At 41.5% G+C, this 17994-nt stretch overlaps 1 protein-coding gene and 1 pseudogene across 11 annotated transcripts in view; both read left to right on the top strand.

Annotated features, from left to right (window-relative positions):
* The window catches only part of LOC118359829 (ankyrin repeat and SAM domain-containing protein 1A-like), a 120819-nt gene extending 114102 nt beyond the window's left edge, over positions 1-6717 (top strand). For 7 of the 11 annotated variants that reach the window (XM_035738639.2, XM_035738638.2, XM_035738637.2 and 4 more), the window contains 2 exons: positions 1247-1354; positions 2109-4471. In XM_035738639.2, the coding sequence (XP_035594532.2) occupies positions 1247-1354; positions 2109-2225 (225 nt within the window). In that variant the 3' untranslated portion in view covers positions 2226-4471. The other 4 variants (XR_008083062.1, XM_052482198.1, XM_035738643.2 and 1 more) reach the window with 4 other exon arrangements.
* Positions 6718-10643: 3926 nt separating this feature from the next.
* Positions 10644-17548, top strand: LOC118360310 (hereditary hemochromatosis protein homolog; annotated as a pseudogene).
* The last annotated feature ends 446 nt before the right edge of the window (positions 17549-17994 follow it).

Genomic DNA, 17994 nt, shown 5'->3' with positions numbered 1-17994 from the left:
TGCTGCAGCTCCTTACATCATTGTGAATACATTGTGAAAATCTGCCAGTAGCATTAAAACGTTAAGGAATGGATTGCCACTGAACACGTGCGGCTGGTGGTACCTTTATTGGGGAGGACGGGCTCATTGTAATTGCTGGAACGGAATAAATTGAATGGTATCAAACACATGGGTTCCATTCATTTGATACAGGTAACTGCCAAAATAAAGGGAACACCAACATAAAGTGTCTTAATAGGATGTTGTTGGGCACAACGAGCCAGAACAGCTTCAATACACCTCGGCATAGATTCTACAAGGGATTGATTACACCTAACCTCTTCCATGAGAAATTCCATCATTTGGTGTATTGTCTCAGGCGCCGCTCCAGAATCTCCCATAAGTGTTCAATTGGGTTGATCTGGTGACTGAGACACACACACACCCTTAAAACCCCTATGCTCCTTTGAGACCCCTCTTTCAAAGTCACTGAGATCTCTTCTTCTAGCCATGGTAGGCAAAATAATGGGCAACTGGGCATTTTTATACATGACCCTAAGCATGATGGGATGTTTAAATTGCTTAATTAACTCAGGAACCACACCTGTCTGGAAGCACCTGCTTTCATTATACTTTGTATCTATAATTTACTCAAGTGTTTCTTTATTTTGGCAGTTACCTGTACCATTTTAATTCACTCCATCCCAGCCACTATTATGAGCTGTCCTGCTCTCACCAGCCTCCTGTGCCACTGAATGATAATGTGATGATCACAGGGCTGCTTGGACTATTTATTATATATACCAAACAGAAGGTGTGTTCATACACACACAATCCTTTCCCTTAGGAAAATTGTGTTATTTTGACATAGCATGAAAACAACACAATGACGAACACCCCTAAAAACAAGCTACCACACCTTCGTCATAGCTGTGCTTTGGGATTAATAGCTATATACTGATGCTATTAGCAGAGGGGTTTCATTATGTAATGCCTTTCTCTGCGGGAGGTATCAAATGACAGGTACCAACCAGTCCCATCCCTCCCATCGGTACACACACCTGAAATCTCATGTCCCCCAGTTACTGGACGAAGCAGGGTGTTGTGAGAATCTGTCCCTTCTTCCTGTTTTGTTTCAGTCCTCCCCATTCTGTTGTTCCACCGTCCCTGGACAGCCCCTATTTCTTCTCTCTCTTGTCCTTTCACTTCCCCTGTGTTAATGTCTGTCTCTCGCTCTCTTCCTGTCTGTCCTGTCTGTCTCTTCCAGGACTCTCCTCTCCTGCTGGACAGTCGCTCCTGCTGTTACTGTCTCACCTGCACCACCCACCGTCCCTCCTTCCTCCCACTGCACCACTCTGCCAGCCCTGTTGCCCAGGTGCTGCTCTCTCCCTCTCTCCTCATCCTCCTTTCTCCCCTTCCTCATCCTTTGATCATCCACCCTTTCTACTTAATTGTATGTTTTACTGCCTTGGCTTGATCGATCCCCCTATTACCAATCCTTTAACAAAAACTCACATTTCTCCTCCCCTTCAATCCGTCCACATTACTCCTTTGTCTCTCCTCTTCATGCCTCATTTCTTCTCAGTTTTTGTCTCAATGGGGTTCTCAACCTGGAGTCACAACTTTTTTTCTTTCAAAAAGATGACGTCATGATGAGACACCATCAACTCTCTGTTGGTTACTGTGTTGTTCTTTACTGGACCCCCTGATAGTTGTAAAGCCCTTGGGAGCCCCCTAGTGGTATGAACATTCCATGTTGGGAATCACACTTGATTTGCTGATGTGATGTGGTATATCTTGGTCCTCACTGGTTCCTCTGTTAAGGTTTTCTTACTCACACTTAGTACATTTTACTGTGCTTCAATGAGCCATCAGTTCCTGTCATGATCTCTCTGTTTGCACAACATGTTCAGGCACAATACACTGTTGTAGCGGTATTGTTAGAGAGGAGTAAAATAGATCTTGTTTGGGCGCCAAGCAGGCTCCGTGCAGAATTTCACCACACCGTGATCTTAGAATGACTAACATGTAATTCGGCACACTAATTGCATTTATTTGTCTGTTGACTCTCACCCTAAGAAGTGTCAAATCCTGTATCTGAGCCCCCTCTGTGTCCCCTACCCCACCAGGTGGACCCGTTGGAGCTGGAAGTGGACTCCCAGGGCAGCACCACGTGGCTGGTGGACCCTGTCCCCAAAGACTCCAAGAGGACCATCAGCACTAAGTACGAGACCACCATATTCTGAGTGGACCCGACACATCTCCCGCCCTCTGCCCTTTGACCCTGGGCTTGACCTTCTGACTTACTGTACCTTTCCTCCTCCTCCTCCATCTGTGTGCCTTTCACTGTGACTCTGCCTCTTTCTCAGGAGGGCCAGAACCCTCCTGCCCTCCTCTGTCTCCACCTCTCCTCTGCCTCCACCTCCTCTCCTCTGTCTGCTGAAAGACTCAACTTCTCTCCTCCCCCTGTCTGTTATTCAGTCTACCATTATGAGACCTGCCTCTTCTGTCCTTGCCTCGCCACTGCCTCTCCCCCTGACCACAACTCTGTTAGTGGGGACTAACTGAACAACCTCCTGGACTAACACCCTGATCCCTGCTCCTTTTCAATGTGTTAAACTGCTGACTCCTCTGGGCCCTGAATCATTGCTCTGTGATCATCGTACAGTATGTTCCTAGGCATTTGGTTCCCCTTGCCTCTGTGAAGCATGATACTCTACCTTGTCCTTCCACTTCCCTCACATTGACACTGTTAGTTCTGCTTAAACTGTTCTACTGTATAGTGCTGTTATTCAGTACCCCTAGCTATGATGTGTGTAGGACAGCTAATGTAATCCACAAATCCAGTCACTGATTAAGTTTGTTCAGTGGCTACTATCTCAATTCTACCTACCTACCTCCCCACTCCTCACCATTACTCTTTCCCTCCCCCAAATTATTTTGGGACAATCCTTAATTTTTCTATCCATCTATCCCTCCTTCCTTTTTCCTTTCTCCTCTGGGTGCTTTTACTGCTCTACCAGACGACGGCCACTGTGAGGCGCTCTTGAAGAACTTTCCCCTTCCTTGTTTCCTGAACTTTAAACTCCTGCCTCCAGTGCTCAGAAACAAATATCCGATTCTCTACAGCGAAGGATCACGTACCTGGATGAACATTGTTTCCAGAAGATTCATCTGTGAGAGACTCCCTGTTCCATTGTTGTGGTTCTATGCACATTAGTAGGAACATTGCCTGTTTCTCTGCAAGGGGATGGAAGACAACTCTGGACTAAACCCTAACCCCCTAAGCCCATTTGGGTTAACAGAGGGAAGTGCATGTTGATGCGTATCCTGTCTGATTTATTATCGCTCTTTGTATCGGTTGCCTAAACTTAATCTGAGTCTGGGAAACTGTCACTCTGTGTTATGCTGCCAAAGTAGGCTAGGGTCCAGCACTGTGATAGGAGATCTCTACTGGTAGCTATTGGAGGATAGATAGGACACAGAGGTTCAAACATATTATGGTGTCCTACAGAGATGTCCTCACTGTTATAGACAGCAGTGTGGGAAATCAATCTGAGCATGCCTTGCTCTTTGACTGAGAATTTGATATCTAGTGCAATCCTTATTTGGAGTGTCATGAAAACTTTGTGAATGCTTGGATGCTGGGGAAATATGTGCATCAAAGATGATATGAGAAGAACTTAAATGGACTGTTTATTCAATAGAGTATGAGCCAAAATGCATGAATTCTGCTCTAGCCACCAGTAATAGACTTGGGTGACGGTTTCAGTCTAATTACCCAGCCTAGCCGGTAGATCCGTCAATATAGGGCTGATCGGTTATATTAACCTTAATGAGGAGGAGAGCTCATCAAATCTCTCACTGGAGAGGAGTGGTTAGGTGAAATGCGTCAAAAGAATAAACTGCTGTACCATCCATCTTTCCTAATCCAAGCGCGTCTTAATGGACTGAAAGATGAAGGCATAACTTTGTCAAGGCACATATTCTGTTTAGTTGGCATCTAGTCCATCCACTGTGGTGAAACAGAGGCTGATGTATACAGATTAAATGTACAGCATTACATAATGTTGCTATACTTTAGGCATGGTGCATTCAGTGTTCTCATTTGAAATCGTATCACTCTTTGCATCGATCTACATTTCTAACTCATCGCCATATTCCAAATAGTGCCAAGATGCAATCAACCCAATGTCTGTTGAAAGTAAACCGGGAAATAGGAGACTTTCCTTTTTTCCCTTTCATTTTCCTTCTTTCTTTTTCACTACTCATACAGTTTCTCCTTTATGTTCATCATGTTGTCATTAATGACTGTCTGTTTTACTATTCACCCTGCCTCAGTCGATATTCAGTGCTAACATGGAAGCGGAATTGAATCATTATCTAGAAAAATCTGTTATCTTGATATCTACGCCATTTTGTTTTCAGTTGGCTCAGTTATGTTTTTACATTATTTTAACCCCAGTGCTGTGTTGGTGTGTGTCTCCCTTCCATGTAGCTGACTACCATGACCGGACACCCAGCCAGAGTGAGAGGTCAGGGGTGACCCATACCTATGGTGTTGTGTTGTGTGGCAGGATGCATTTTTGGAACCAGGAGAAAGGCCACTTTCCATGCACCCTTCCTACCAGTACCAACTGGAGACATGCTTACATACACCAGGAGGGCCCTACCTCCTCTCTGACACCCCTGGACCTCTCCTCATGCTCCACTCCTTCTCACCTCCACTGAGGTGTTCAGCTCCAGGGATCAGCGCTGTAGTTCTGTATCACACAGACAGGAAGTCAGCCCCCAAGCAGTAGGCCCAAACAACCAACATCCTCACTGCATCCACTTACTTACACGGGAAAATGGACTCAACGTGTCAAAGCTTGGTCAGTTATCCAGAGACTGAAAGGTGGGTGTTTGTTTGGTAGGCATCTCTTTCAATGTGAAGCACTCGACTTTAACATCCCTCCTTTTCTGTTTTTATTTTTTACAAATGTAAACATGTTTATCCTTGACAGGCCAGTGAATGCTGTTCAGACAGTGTATTTTATCTACGGGGGTTCGAGAGTGTCTTGTTCCCAGTTGTTGTTTTTCCCTGACATTTTGTGACTTGTGTATCCATTCCATGAGAGTTGAAGATGGATGCTTCTCTAGATCGATCCCTCAGAGGGGCCTTTCCCATACACGTATGTGTCTTCGCTGAGGGCTACGCTAAGCTAATGTTTACTCTGACAGGGAATTTTATTAAGGTACAGACAGTGGTAATCAACATAAAAATATATTTTTGAGAAAAGAAGTAGAGATCTACCTGGATATCTCACTGGGAAATGGGAGACAGATTTAGATAAAGGAATGCATTAAAGTTGTCCTCGGTATGCTATGCTCACTAGGGTACGATTGGGTAGAATAATTACAATGTGAGATTCAGCAGTACAATCACAGGCTTTCTCATGTCCATCCATTCAAGCACCGAGTCAGTTACATCAAAGCATCGCTTTATCTTCATTTTCTCATTCATAACATACAGAACTGTGATAGTTAATGTAATGGTGTACAGGAGGAATAATCTGACATGGATGAAGTTTGGAGGGCTGTTCAACTGACACTACAGCAACTTTTAAAAACAGGGGGTGTCTTTTGTATGTTTAAACTGGAAACTATAGGACCTGTTAGGAGGTACTGCGATGGCCTTTTATCCCCCCTGAATCAATTTGATTTATTTTAAACTAGTCAATCCAGAAAACCAGTCCTGTAAGATTTTAGGTAGAATATGGTACACAGTGTTTTCTCCCCATATGGTATATCTCCTGGTACGTTGACTGTTTTCTGTTTTGGGTACTCTGTGTTCAGCTGGAGTGTTGCGCCTCTGTGGGTACATAGACTAGCTATATGGTACTCACTCTATATGATACAGCTGTCTTTAGCTGGTTGATGTGAGCACCTGCAGCTATCAACCTGGTCCTGTCTCCGCGTTTGCACATAAGGATCATGGGTAGTACAATAGGACTATTCTGATGATATTAATGAATAATATGATGATGATAACAATGATATTGGATTGTAAATTAATCTCTAGCAGTCTGTATTTTGATACTTGAATGATTTTTGTTTTTATAGATATCTATGTATATGTATGTACGTATGTAATTGTTTTGCCACATTTGTAAAAAAAAAAAAAAAAAAAAAAAGGACTGTCTTATTAAGTTCAACATATCATGATACTGTTAGGTTCTAATTTTGAGTAAACTCACGGACACTAGAGAAGCTTAACCAAGTTTAATTCTTCGCAAAGGGTTGTTACAGCTGTAATTCAGACACAGACATGGCTTCCCCAGTGGTAGTATTCATACCCAACCTTGGGTGGAGTCTCCTTATCTCGAAACATTGCATCATTCTTGCTAATCAGGGAGCAAAGTGACATGAGCCTTCAACGGTTTCTCCCCTTATCAGTACTGCCACATGCAATCGTGTTCCCTGCACTCACCCCCTCCCAAGCTTCATTATGGCACCCCTCATGTCTCTTTAGTACCTAATGTTCCTATACTTCTGAGTATAACAATGTTCAAAGTTTCACCCCTGATTCCAACAATACCCAACGATTGAAAACGGGCCGAGAGAAAGAACTCAGAGGGACATCACTACAGAAACAAAGGAAAAAGATTGTAAATGACCTTTGGGCTTCCAGTCCTTTTTTATGGTTATTATTTTTCATAATTGTACAACTAATAAATGAAGAAATTATTAACCAGATTCCTCTGGTCTTTTTTTTCTATGTACTTGACAATCAATTCAGCCATGAAGAATTTCATACTGTTCTTAGTACTGTAGGCTCTGATTGTCTTGTTGTGACTACACACACATTTAGAGAAAAGGTAATGATGATAGTATGATGAACCAACATGATCACGTCTTAGCATGCGCGGTTTTTGGTGTTGCATCTACTGACACATTCAATTTGATATTCTCGACAGTTACCAAAGTGAAAGTCCCATTAGACTTCAGTGGTTAATGTTTACTGAAGACCTAGATAGTCAATATCTCTAACTACATTTCTATAGAAATGTTTTGTTTTATTGCTTTATATTTTAAATGTGTAAAAGCTGAAATGTCACATGCTTGTCGGGTGTCAAACGTGTAAGAGCTTGTATGTGAAGGGGAAAGGCAAACCAGTGACTGTGATGAAGGGTGGGCGTTAGTTTTGCATCGCCCTGAGTGGGCAGAGCTTGCACATTTTAGACCTTCTATTGGTTCTTAAGTGAAATCTCCACCTATCCGGCGCACTGGGATGCAAAATGAGCGTGCCGGTATTTTTCGAGACAAAGCAATCAAATATATTTCTAAAGTGCTGTACAGAAACCCAGCCTAAAACCCCAAACAGAAAGCAATGCAGATGTAGAAGCACGGTGGCTAGGTCAAAAGAGAGATCAGGGTCCAGAGTAAAGCCAAGTTCGTTCACAGTATTATTTGAGACTACTGTACAACCATCAAGATTAATTGTCTGAGCCAACAGAAGACATCTTTGTTTCTTGGGACCTAGAACTAGCATCTCTGTTTTGTCTGAGTTTAAAAGTAAAACATATGCCGTCACCCATTTCCTTATGTCTGAAACACAGGCTTCCAGGGAGGGCAATTTTGGGGCTTTGCCATGTTTCATTGAAATGTACAGCTGTGTATCGTCCTCAAAGCAGGGAAAGTTAACATTGTTTCCAAATGACATCATCAAGAGGTAAAATATATAGTGAAAACTATAGTGGTCCAAAAACACACCTACATTTACAGTTGATTTGTCAGAGGACAAACCATCCACAGAGACAAACTGATATCTTTCTGACATGTAGACCAATTTGGGTTTCCAATCTCTCCAAAAAATGGTGGTATCAAAAGCATCACTAAGGTCTAGGAGCACGAGGACAGATGCAGAGCCTTGGTCTGACACCGTTAAAATATAATTTACCACCTTCACAAGTGCAGTCTCAGTGCTATGATGGGGTCTAAAACCAGACTGAAGCGTTTCGTATACATTGTTTGTCTCCAGGAAGGCAGTGAGTTGCTGTGCAACAGATTTTTCAATTTTGTTGAGAGGAATGGGAGATTCGATGTAGGCCGATAGTTTTTTATTTTCTGGGTCAGGATTTGGCTTTTTCAAGAGAGGCTTTAATTACTGCCACTTTTAGTGAGTTTGGTACACATCCGGTGGATAGAGAGCCATTTATTATGTTCAACATAGGAGAGCCAAGCACAGGAAGCGGCTCTTTCCGTAGTTTAGTTGAAATAGGGTCCAGTATCTAGCTTGAAGGTTTAGAGGTCAAGACTATTTTCAATGTGTCAAGAGATAAAGTATTAAAACACTTGAGTGTCTCCCTTGATCCTAGGTCCTGGCAGTGTTGTACAGACTCAGGACAACTGAGCTGTGGAGAAATACGCAGGTTTAAAAAGGAGTCTGTCATTTTTGTTATTTTACCTTTATTTAACTAGGCAAGTCAGTTAAGAACAAAATCTTATTTTCAATGATGGCCTAGGAACAGTGTGTTAACTGCCTGTTCAGGGGCAGAACGACAGATTTGTACCTTGTCAGCTCACGGATATGAACTTGCAACCTTTCGGTTACTGGTACAACTCTCTAACCACTAGGCTACCCTGCCGCCCCACATAAATTTGCTTTCTAATGATCATGATCTTTTCGTCAAAGAAGTTCATGAATTTATCACTACTGACGTGAAAGACATCCTCTTCTTGGGGAATGCTGCTTTTTCGTTAGCTTTGCAACAGTATCAAAAATAAATGTAGGATTTATTTTTAGGATTGTTATTCTCCTCAATTAAGTTGGGAAAAACTAGGTGCAGAGTATGACTGTGGCAGTGAGTAGGTCCGGAGACCTGTTGGACAAAACCCACTGAGTCAATGATGGCTCCGAAAGCCTTTTGGAGTGGGTCTGTGGACTTTTCCATGTGAATATTAAAGTCACCAAAAATGTTAATATTAGCTGCCATTACTACAAGGTCAGATTGGAACTCTGTATACGGCCCAGGAGGCCTGTAAACGGTAGCTATAAGAGTAGGCTGTATAGATTTCATGACTAGAAGCTCAAAAGACGAAAACGCAGCCTTTTTTTAAATATTGAAATTTGCTATCATAAATGTTAGCAACACCTCCGCCTTTGTGGGATGCACAGGGGTTATTATAACCAAGAGGAGAGGCCTCATTTAACACAGTAAATACATCAGGCTTAAGCCATGTTTCAGTCAGGCCAATCACATCAAGATTATGATCAGTGATTAGTTAATTGACTTGGAAATGATGGATCTAACATTAAGTAGCCTTATTGTGAGATGTGAGATATCACAATCGCTTTCAATAATGACAGGAATGGAGGTCTTTATTCCAATGAGATTGCGAAGGCGAACACCGCCATGTTACGTTTTGCCCAGCCTAGATCAAGGCACAACCACCATCTAAATGGGGATAGCTGAGCTGACTCCACTAAGCTGGCAGGGTGGCTAACAGCCTGCTGCCTGGCCTGCACCCTATCTCATTGTGGAGCTAGAGCCCTGTCTATGTTCAAATCAAATCAAATGTGTATATATATATAGCCCTTCGTACATCTGCTGATATCTCAAAGTGCTGTGTAGAAACCCAGCCTAAAACCCCAAACAGCAAGCAATGCAGGTGTAGAAGCACGGTGGCTAGGAAAAGCTCCCTAGAAAGGCCAAAACCTAGAGAGGAACCATGCTATGAGGGGTGGCCAGTCCTCTTCTGGCTGTGCCGGGTGGAGATTATAACAGAACATGGCCAAGATGTTCAAATGTTCATAAATGACCAGCATGGTCAAATAATAATAATCACAGGCAGAACAGTTGAAACTGGAGCAGCAGCACGGCCAGGTGGACTGGGGACAGCAAGGAGGAGTCATGCCAGGTAGTCCTGAGGCATGGTCCTAGGGCTCAGGTCCTCTGAGAGAGGGAAAGAGAGAATTAGAGAGGGCATACTTCAATTCACACAGGACAGAGGATAATACAGGAGAAGTACTCCAGATATAACAAACTGACCCTAGCCCCCGGACACAAACTACTGCAGCATAAATACTGGAGGCTGAGACAGGAGGGCTCGTCAAACCTGTACTTTTGCTGCTGCAGTCAGCCAACAATGATTTGCTGAAACTGCTGCTGGCTGTGCACGAGCTGAGCACCTGCTGGTAATGTCACTCACAATGCACTTTTGCAGCCAGGCACTTGTGCTGTGACTGAGTGTGACAGAGAAAATAGTTTTTGTGTCATTTAGAGGGAAATGCGTGCATTTTAGCCTTTGAGTCACTTTTCAAAAGTTGCTAAAAGTTCCAAATCAATTTTTAAAAGTAGCTAAATTTGTTGCTAGGTGCTGTTGGAAAAAGAAGGGTATTCTGAAAAGTTGCTAAATCTAGCAACAAAATGGCTAAATTGGCATCACTGATTCCCAGAAAGAGGGGCAATTATCTACAAATGCTATATTTTGGGAGGGACAGAAAACAGTTTTCAACCAGTGATTGACTTGTGAGACTGCAGTAGAGCTAGCTCTTCACTCCCCCTAATTGGGAGGGAGCCAGAGACAATTTCTCGATCCTGACACATCTTTCTAGCTGATTTACACGCTGAATCTATGTTGCACTTGGTGACCTCTGACTGTTTCCTAACATCGTTGGGGCCAAGGTGGATAACAATAACCCTATACTCGCCAGTTTTAGCTTTAGCCAGCACCACCTTCAGATTAGCCTTTACGTCGGTAGTTCTGCCCCCTGGTAAACTGTGTGATTCTTTTAAAGTCTAACACTACAGGTAATGGAGTCGCCAATGACTAGGGTGTTCAGTTTGTCAGAGCTAATGGTGGAGGAGAGACCTGAGAGACTCGGACTCTACTCGTTGTTTAATTGGGAGAACCGGTTGAACGTTTCTGCTGGCTGAATGAGCGACACCGGTTGAGCATTCCTACAGCATTTCCTTCCAGAAGCCATGAGAAAAATGTCCCGCTCCGGGGACTGTGAGGGGATTTATACTACTATCTGTACTTAACAGCACAGACGCTGTTTCATCCTTTCCTACACCTAAATTACTCTTGCATAACGATTGCGTCTGTAGCTGGGCTTGCAGCACGGCTATCCTCGCAATTAGGAGGCATAATGTTAACATTACTACTAGCTTCGGCTGGTGGAGGTTGTGTAGAACCATGTCCAGATAAAGCGTCGGGGGTGAACAAGTTGAATGGAGAAATAAAAAGTACAGCGAGGGAAAAATAAAATATAAAACGGTAATTAAAGTAAAAACCGTAAAGTTGGCACGTAGCAAAGAATAGTTGGCAACAAACCGCACAGCTGCACGTAAGTCAAGTGACCGGAAACAACAACGAAAGTAAGGAATCTGTTTACATGGTTGCGGAACTTCATGGTCGTCTACACCAGCTGTATGGAAACTGAAGTGCTTTGAAATGAATTTTTACACGTTATTTCTCATATCTTCCAATTGTTAATGCAGGTAAGGTCTATTGATTTTTCATACGTGGATTGCTGGAATTTAGTCTTGCTGAGAATTACTAATTGATCTATCACCTCACAGGTAAATCTTCCCACTCTCTGTGGGGGTTAGCAACACACGTACTTGGAGAGACAGAGTTTCCTGAATTCTGTGGATGCTGGATGATGTTCCGGTGGGATACTATGACTCCAAGTCCTGGAGATTTATCTCTAGGACCGATGGGAACATGGATGAAGAGTATTCAAGAACAGTTCAGGGTGCGTCTTGGGACGTGTACCTCAGTATGAGGAAGTGGTCGTCCCTCTTACAGCATCGCTTTAACTCCACAACAGGTGAGCAAACTGTAATAAACATTTTTTTCAGTTTCTGACAAGCCGGGGCCATAACGGTTCCCCTAAATGGACAGTAATATTGTGGCGTTCAATAAATGGACAAAGGGGCACACAAAGAATATTAGATAAAGATTAGATGCATGCTGTACATAGGCCACAGAATGAGGAAGTAACAGGAAAATAGGGAATGCATATCTCGAAATATACTGTGACCATAAATATGGGGAGAACGGGGTAAGTCTTTCTTTTTTTCCTTTAACTAGGCAAGTCAGTTAGTGTCAAATGAGCCACCCCTATTATCTAAAATCTAGATAACTACGGTGTTAGAATGAAATATATTGGTTTACATGGATGACTAAGATGAAATATATTGGTTTACATGGATGACCAAGATCCAGAAGTATGTATGTATATATTTAAGTGTGTGTTATATATATATGTGAATACTATAATTCCCTTACCAAAGTGATTGTAAATGTAATAAATGGCTCAATACCACTCTCTGCTTAATGATATATAAGCTGGGCAGAACGATCTAGAAGAAAAAGAAACGCACACCTATTAAGACGAGGTGCTGGCTTGCAGAGTAGAAAACTTGAAAATAAAAGAGAGCCGCACACTCTAGGAGCTCAGATGCAAAAAAAAAAAAATGTAATTACCAACGTTTCGACAGCCAAGCTGTCTTCATCAGGGTATAATCACAAACACTGCTTGATGACTCGTTTATATAGTGTCAAAAGACACAGGTGTCTGTAATCATGGCCAAGAGTGGCCTAATATCATTGGTTAATAATCAAATATTAAAATGTCATACAAAGAACATACAAACAACAAATGGATAGCATACGATCATAGATTAGTTTAACTACACAAGTTTACAAACAATTACAATGACAAAGTCACAATAATCACAAGAATGGCTTCAGATCAAAGTCTACGTTGAGACCGAAGGGTGCAGGGGTCTTTAAATTAAAGATCCAGGCAGCCTCTCGTTTTAACAATAAATTATCAAGGTCACCCCCTCTCCTAGGGAGGGTGACATATTCGATGCCAATATAACGCAGAGACGAAATTGAGTGGCCTGCTTCCAAAAAGTGGGCCGCAACTGGATAAGTAAAGTTTTTACACCTAATGGTGCTACGATGCTCTGAGATACGTACTTTTAATTCGCGCTTTGTTTTACCTACATCATTTTTACCACAAGGACATGTTATAAGATAAATAACTGCCTTAGTGGAGCACGTAATAACACCTTTGATTGGGATCGATTTCCCTGTTTGTGGGTGTTTGAAGGATCTACATGTATAAGTGCCATTGCATTGAGCACAGCCATTACATTTGTAATTTCCATCCAGTAGGGGCGCAAATAGACGTTCAGGAATATCTTGGGGTGGTAAATCAGTGTACCAACTGGTCTCTGATATTTCTGCCCCGCGAGAATACGACCAAGGGAAGGTCCGAAAACACATTACCGAGACTAATCATCAGATTTTAAGATGTGCCAATGTTTGTGAACAATTCCCTTAATTTGTTCAGAGCCCTTTGAATAGCGGGTAGTTAGAACGCAATAATGGTCTTTTTGCGAGACTGACCTTGAAAAAGGTCATGTCTCGTTTTGTTTTGAATTTTCTCAATGGCAATAATAATCTGATCATTCTTGTAGCCCCTCTCCTTGAACTTTCTCTGCGTCTCAGCCATATTTCTGTCGAAATCGGATTGTTTTTTGCAAATTCTTTTGATTCGACAGAATTGGCTGTAGAGTGTGCTGCTCTCTCTTCTATTTTCAAATATAAGATGGACAGCCCATGTTTTTCAAAACTTTTTTTGTCACTATTACCTAAAGTATTGGTTCTTTGCTTTTAAATTATTACAGGAATATTTGTTCATCAGAGACTTATTGGTTGTGAATTGGTGGACAATGAAAAGCAAGGCCAACTCATGATAAAGGAAGCGTTCAGTGGAATTGATGGAGGTGTTCTGAACTTCAACAAACTGCAGTACAATTCCCATCCTAAGTGGCCAGAACTTGAGTGTAAATCAACAAAGGACACAGTACGTTCAAATGGGTCTTGACAAAGTTTATCTCCCTATTTGCATTAAATCATTAAAGGACTACCTGAAGAAAGAGGAGGAACTCGTCATGAGAAAAGGTAGGCTTTGTGCACTATAAAAATAGTAATGCCAATGCATGAACAATATAACCAAATATTGTTATGCCATTATTATACCATGTGTAAAAAGCATCAGGAATACAACCTAAGCAAATCTACAGTTGATCCATTGATACACATTTCCTCCTCAGTGCGTCCTAGAGTAAGACTCATTTCAAAAGAAAGCACAGATACTGCAGGGGCCAAGATCACCTGCCTGGCCTTTGGTTTCTACCCCGCCACATCAACCTCACCCTGCTGAGAGACGGCCAACCTGTGGCAGAGCATGAGCTCAAAGGGGGGCAATTGCTACCAAAGGAGACTGGACGTACCAGCTGAGAAAGAGTCTGACAATCACTGTCCAGGAGCTGAGAGAGAGACCCAACTACACCTGCACTGCCAATCACATCAGTATGGACAACAAGCTGGATGTCAGTTGGGGTAAGACTAGGAGCCAAGGGATGCTCTGAGATACAGTATCATCAGATTATGTGCTTTTTTAGCAACCATTATGGTCCACCTCTGTTAGAGGTTACACATTACAAAGTTGTTGCAATAAATATTAGTAATGTAATACTGTCATGTATACATATTTTTTTACAATTTAATGTAATGGTAATATTGTGTTTGTATTCATTGACAGTTCCTGATACTGGCCCAGATAGCGCCTCCATCATTCCAGTAGTCCTGGTAATGGCAGTCGTGTTAATTCTGATTAGGATCCTTGTTGTTTTTGGCATGTGGCAGTGGAAACACGCAGATGGGTTGGGGTTAGAAGAAGAGAATGGTGGTTACAGATGCAGAAAGTGTTTGGATGCTGATAACTAATTGATTGAATAAGGCTGCCCTCTTCAGGTGGAGAATGATATTACATGGACATATCATCCATGGATTGATGAGGCATTGAAAAACTGTATGGTTGAAAGAGATGGTGCAAAAGGAGTGGCTAATACGTCTGGCTGTACATCTGACTTACTGCAAATTAAGAAATAATTGAACTGAACTCAACAAAAAGAAGAAAAAATTGTATTATGAAGTCAGATCAATGATATAAAGAATTACGGAAAAAAACTTGAATTTAAAATAAAATTATAGGCAGACAGACAAATTCAACTTCATCTTTCATTGAATCAGATGGCTTATTCATCACTAAACCATTTGATTTTACCAATAATATTAATGATTACTTCATTGGCAAAGTGGGCAAATTTAGGTAGAAAATGCCAACGACGAACAGTGAGCCATCTTATTCATGCATTAAAAAACTAAGAACGGTGCAGTTTCTTGGCAATTTCTCGCATGGAATAGCCTTCATTTCTCAGACCAAGAAAAGACTGACGAGTTTCAGAAGGAAGTTCTTTGTTTCAGGCCATTTTGAGCCTGTAATAGAACCCACAAATGCTGATGCTCCAGATACTCAACTAGTCTAAAGAAGGCCATTTTTATTGCTTCTTTATAATCAGGACAACAGTTTTCAGCTGTGCTAACATAATTGCAAAAGGGTTTTCTAATGATCAATTAGCCTTTTAAATGTATAAACTTGGATAAGCTAACACAACGTGCCATTGGAACACATGAGTGATGCTTGCTCATAATGGGCCTCTGTACGCCTATCTAGATATTCTATAAAAAATCATCTGTTTCCAGCTACAATAGTCATTTACAACATTAACAATGTATTTCTGATCATTTTGATGTTATTTTAATGGACAAAAAAAAGGCTTTTTTTTTTTTTAAACATACTTTTAAAATGTATTATTTTTTTACCCCCTTTTTCTCCCCAATTTCGTGGTATCCAATTGTTAGTAGCTATTATCTTGTCTCATCGCTACAACTCCCGTACGGGCTCGGGAGAGACGAAGGTCGAAAGTCATGTGTCCTCCGAAACACGACCCAACAAGCCAGCCGCACCAATGTGCCGGAGGAAACACCGTGCAACCTTGGTTAGCGTGCACTGCACTTGGCCCGCCACAGGAGTCGCTGGTGCGCGATGAGGCAAGAATATCCCTACCGGCCAAACCCTCCCTAACCCGGACGACGCTAGGCTAATTGTGCGTCGCCCCACGGACCTCCCGGTTGCAGCCGGTTGCGACAGAGCCTGGGCGCGAACCCAGAGTCTCTGGTAGCACAGCTGCACTGCAAACCACTGCGAACAAGGACATTTCTAAGTGACCCCAAACTTTTGAACGGTAGTGTACGTGTCAGCAACCACAGCTAATGAAGTCACTAAAACTCTTAACAAGGAGTTGCAGAAAGTTTTAGAATGGGTGGCCAGTAATAAACTGGTCCTGAACATCTCTAAAAGTAAGAGCATTGTATTTGGTACAAATCATACTCTAGACCTCAGCTGAATATGGCTGTTGAACATGCTGAGGAGACTAAATTACTTGGTGTTACCTTGGATTGTAAATGGTCATGGTCAAAACATATAGATTCAAGGGTTGTAAAGATAGGGAGAGGTCCGTCCATAATAAAGAGATGCTCTGCTTTTCTGACACCACACTCCAAAAAGCAAGTCCTGCAGGCTCTAGTTTTGTCTTATCCTGATTATTGTCCAATCATGTTGTCAAGTGGTGCAAAGAAAGACCAAGTTAAGCTGCAGCTGGCCCAGAACAGAGCTGCACGTCCATTGTAAACAGAGGGCTAAAATAAATACTATGCAAACTCTTGGCTAAGAGTTGAGGAGAGACTGACTGCGTCACTTCTTATTTTTATAAGAAACATTAATGTGTTGAACATTCTAAATTGTTTGCATAGTCAACTTAAACACAGCTCTGACACACACACATTTACCCCACCAAACAAGCCACCAGGGTTCTTTTCATAGTCTCCAAATCCAGAACAAATTCAAGAAAGCGTACAGTATTATATAGAACCACTTTTGCATGGAACTCCCTTCCATCTCATATTGCACAAATGAACCGCAAACCCGGTTTCAAAAACAGATAAAGCAACACCACACAGTACAAAGCCTCACCCCTATTTAACCTAGATATTTTGTGTGTATGTGTTGATATGTAGGTTGTGTGTGCTGTTTTTAAATGTATGGAGTTCTGTCCTTGAGCTGTTCTTGTCTATTAATGTTTCATGTTTTGTGTGGACCCCAGGAAGAGTAGCTGATGTTGCTTTCACAACAGCTAATGGGGATTCTAATCAAAATCCTTTACAGGTTGATTATCTTTTCATGTTTAGCATCTTTATCAACAATGTATCATTTGTGGGCAATATGACATGTCCCATTGGTGATCTACCTGTGTCAATGTGTTTTTCTAGGCGTTCCTACATTTTCTGGACATATATACTCTGCTGCCAAAGTTACTGGTAAGTATGTTAAAACATGTTTTTACTTTGTCTCTATACCATATCATTAAGGCTTGTACTCAATCATTCCTGTCCAATATTACTCATCATATTGTGTTAACCATTCTCTTCCAGAGACAGAACAGAGCAACTCCTCTTTAGAGACAGAACCAACAGATTCTTTATACTACTGTACTCATAACATCTCTGCTGAAGATGAAAGGAATTGGATGATGGTCACCTATTTCAAAAGTAAAATGAACAAATCCATAACTAATCCTCAAGAAAGCTTTTCACTCCAGCAATGTTCCAGGGTAACTCACTAATATGGTTAATGGTACAGGGATAGCTTTAAGTCTTTTAATTGTTTTAATTTGACCTTTAAAAAAAATATATATATATATGTATGTATGTATGTATGTATGTATGTATGTATGTATGTATGTATGTATGTATGTATGTATGTATGTATGTATGTATATATGTATGTATGTATGTATGTATGTATATATGTACAATTTCATAAGACAAATCAAATACAATGTTAAACAATAAGTCCATCCATTGTATTGCACCATGAACTTTTAATGATTGCTACAGTCCTCATTTAAGTCTGATATCTGGAACTGTAGCCTATAAGCTGTAGTGTATTGCCAGTCTTGCCGTGTCTGCCTATTATTGAAAAATGACCACAATGGAAATAAGTCCAATGAAAAATAATCTATAATTGTATTGTGTTCGATT

Source organism: Oncorhynchus keta, chromosome 27 (assembly GCF_023373465.1).
Source record: "Oncorhynchus keta strain PuntledgeMale-10-30-2019 chromosome 27, Oket_V2, whole genome shotgun sequence".
Classification (NCBI taxonomy): domain Eukaryota; kingdom Metazoa; phylum Chordata; class Actinopteri; order Salmoniformes; family Salmonidae; genus Oncorhynchus; species Oncorhynchus keta.
This window is presented reverse-complemented; position numbering and strand designations above follow the sequence as displayed.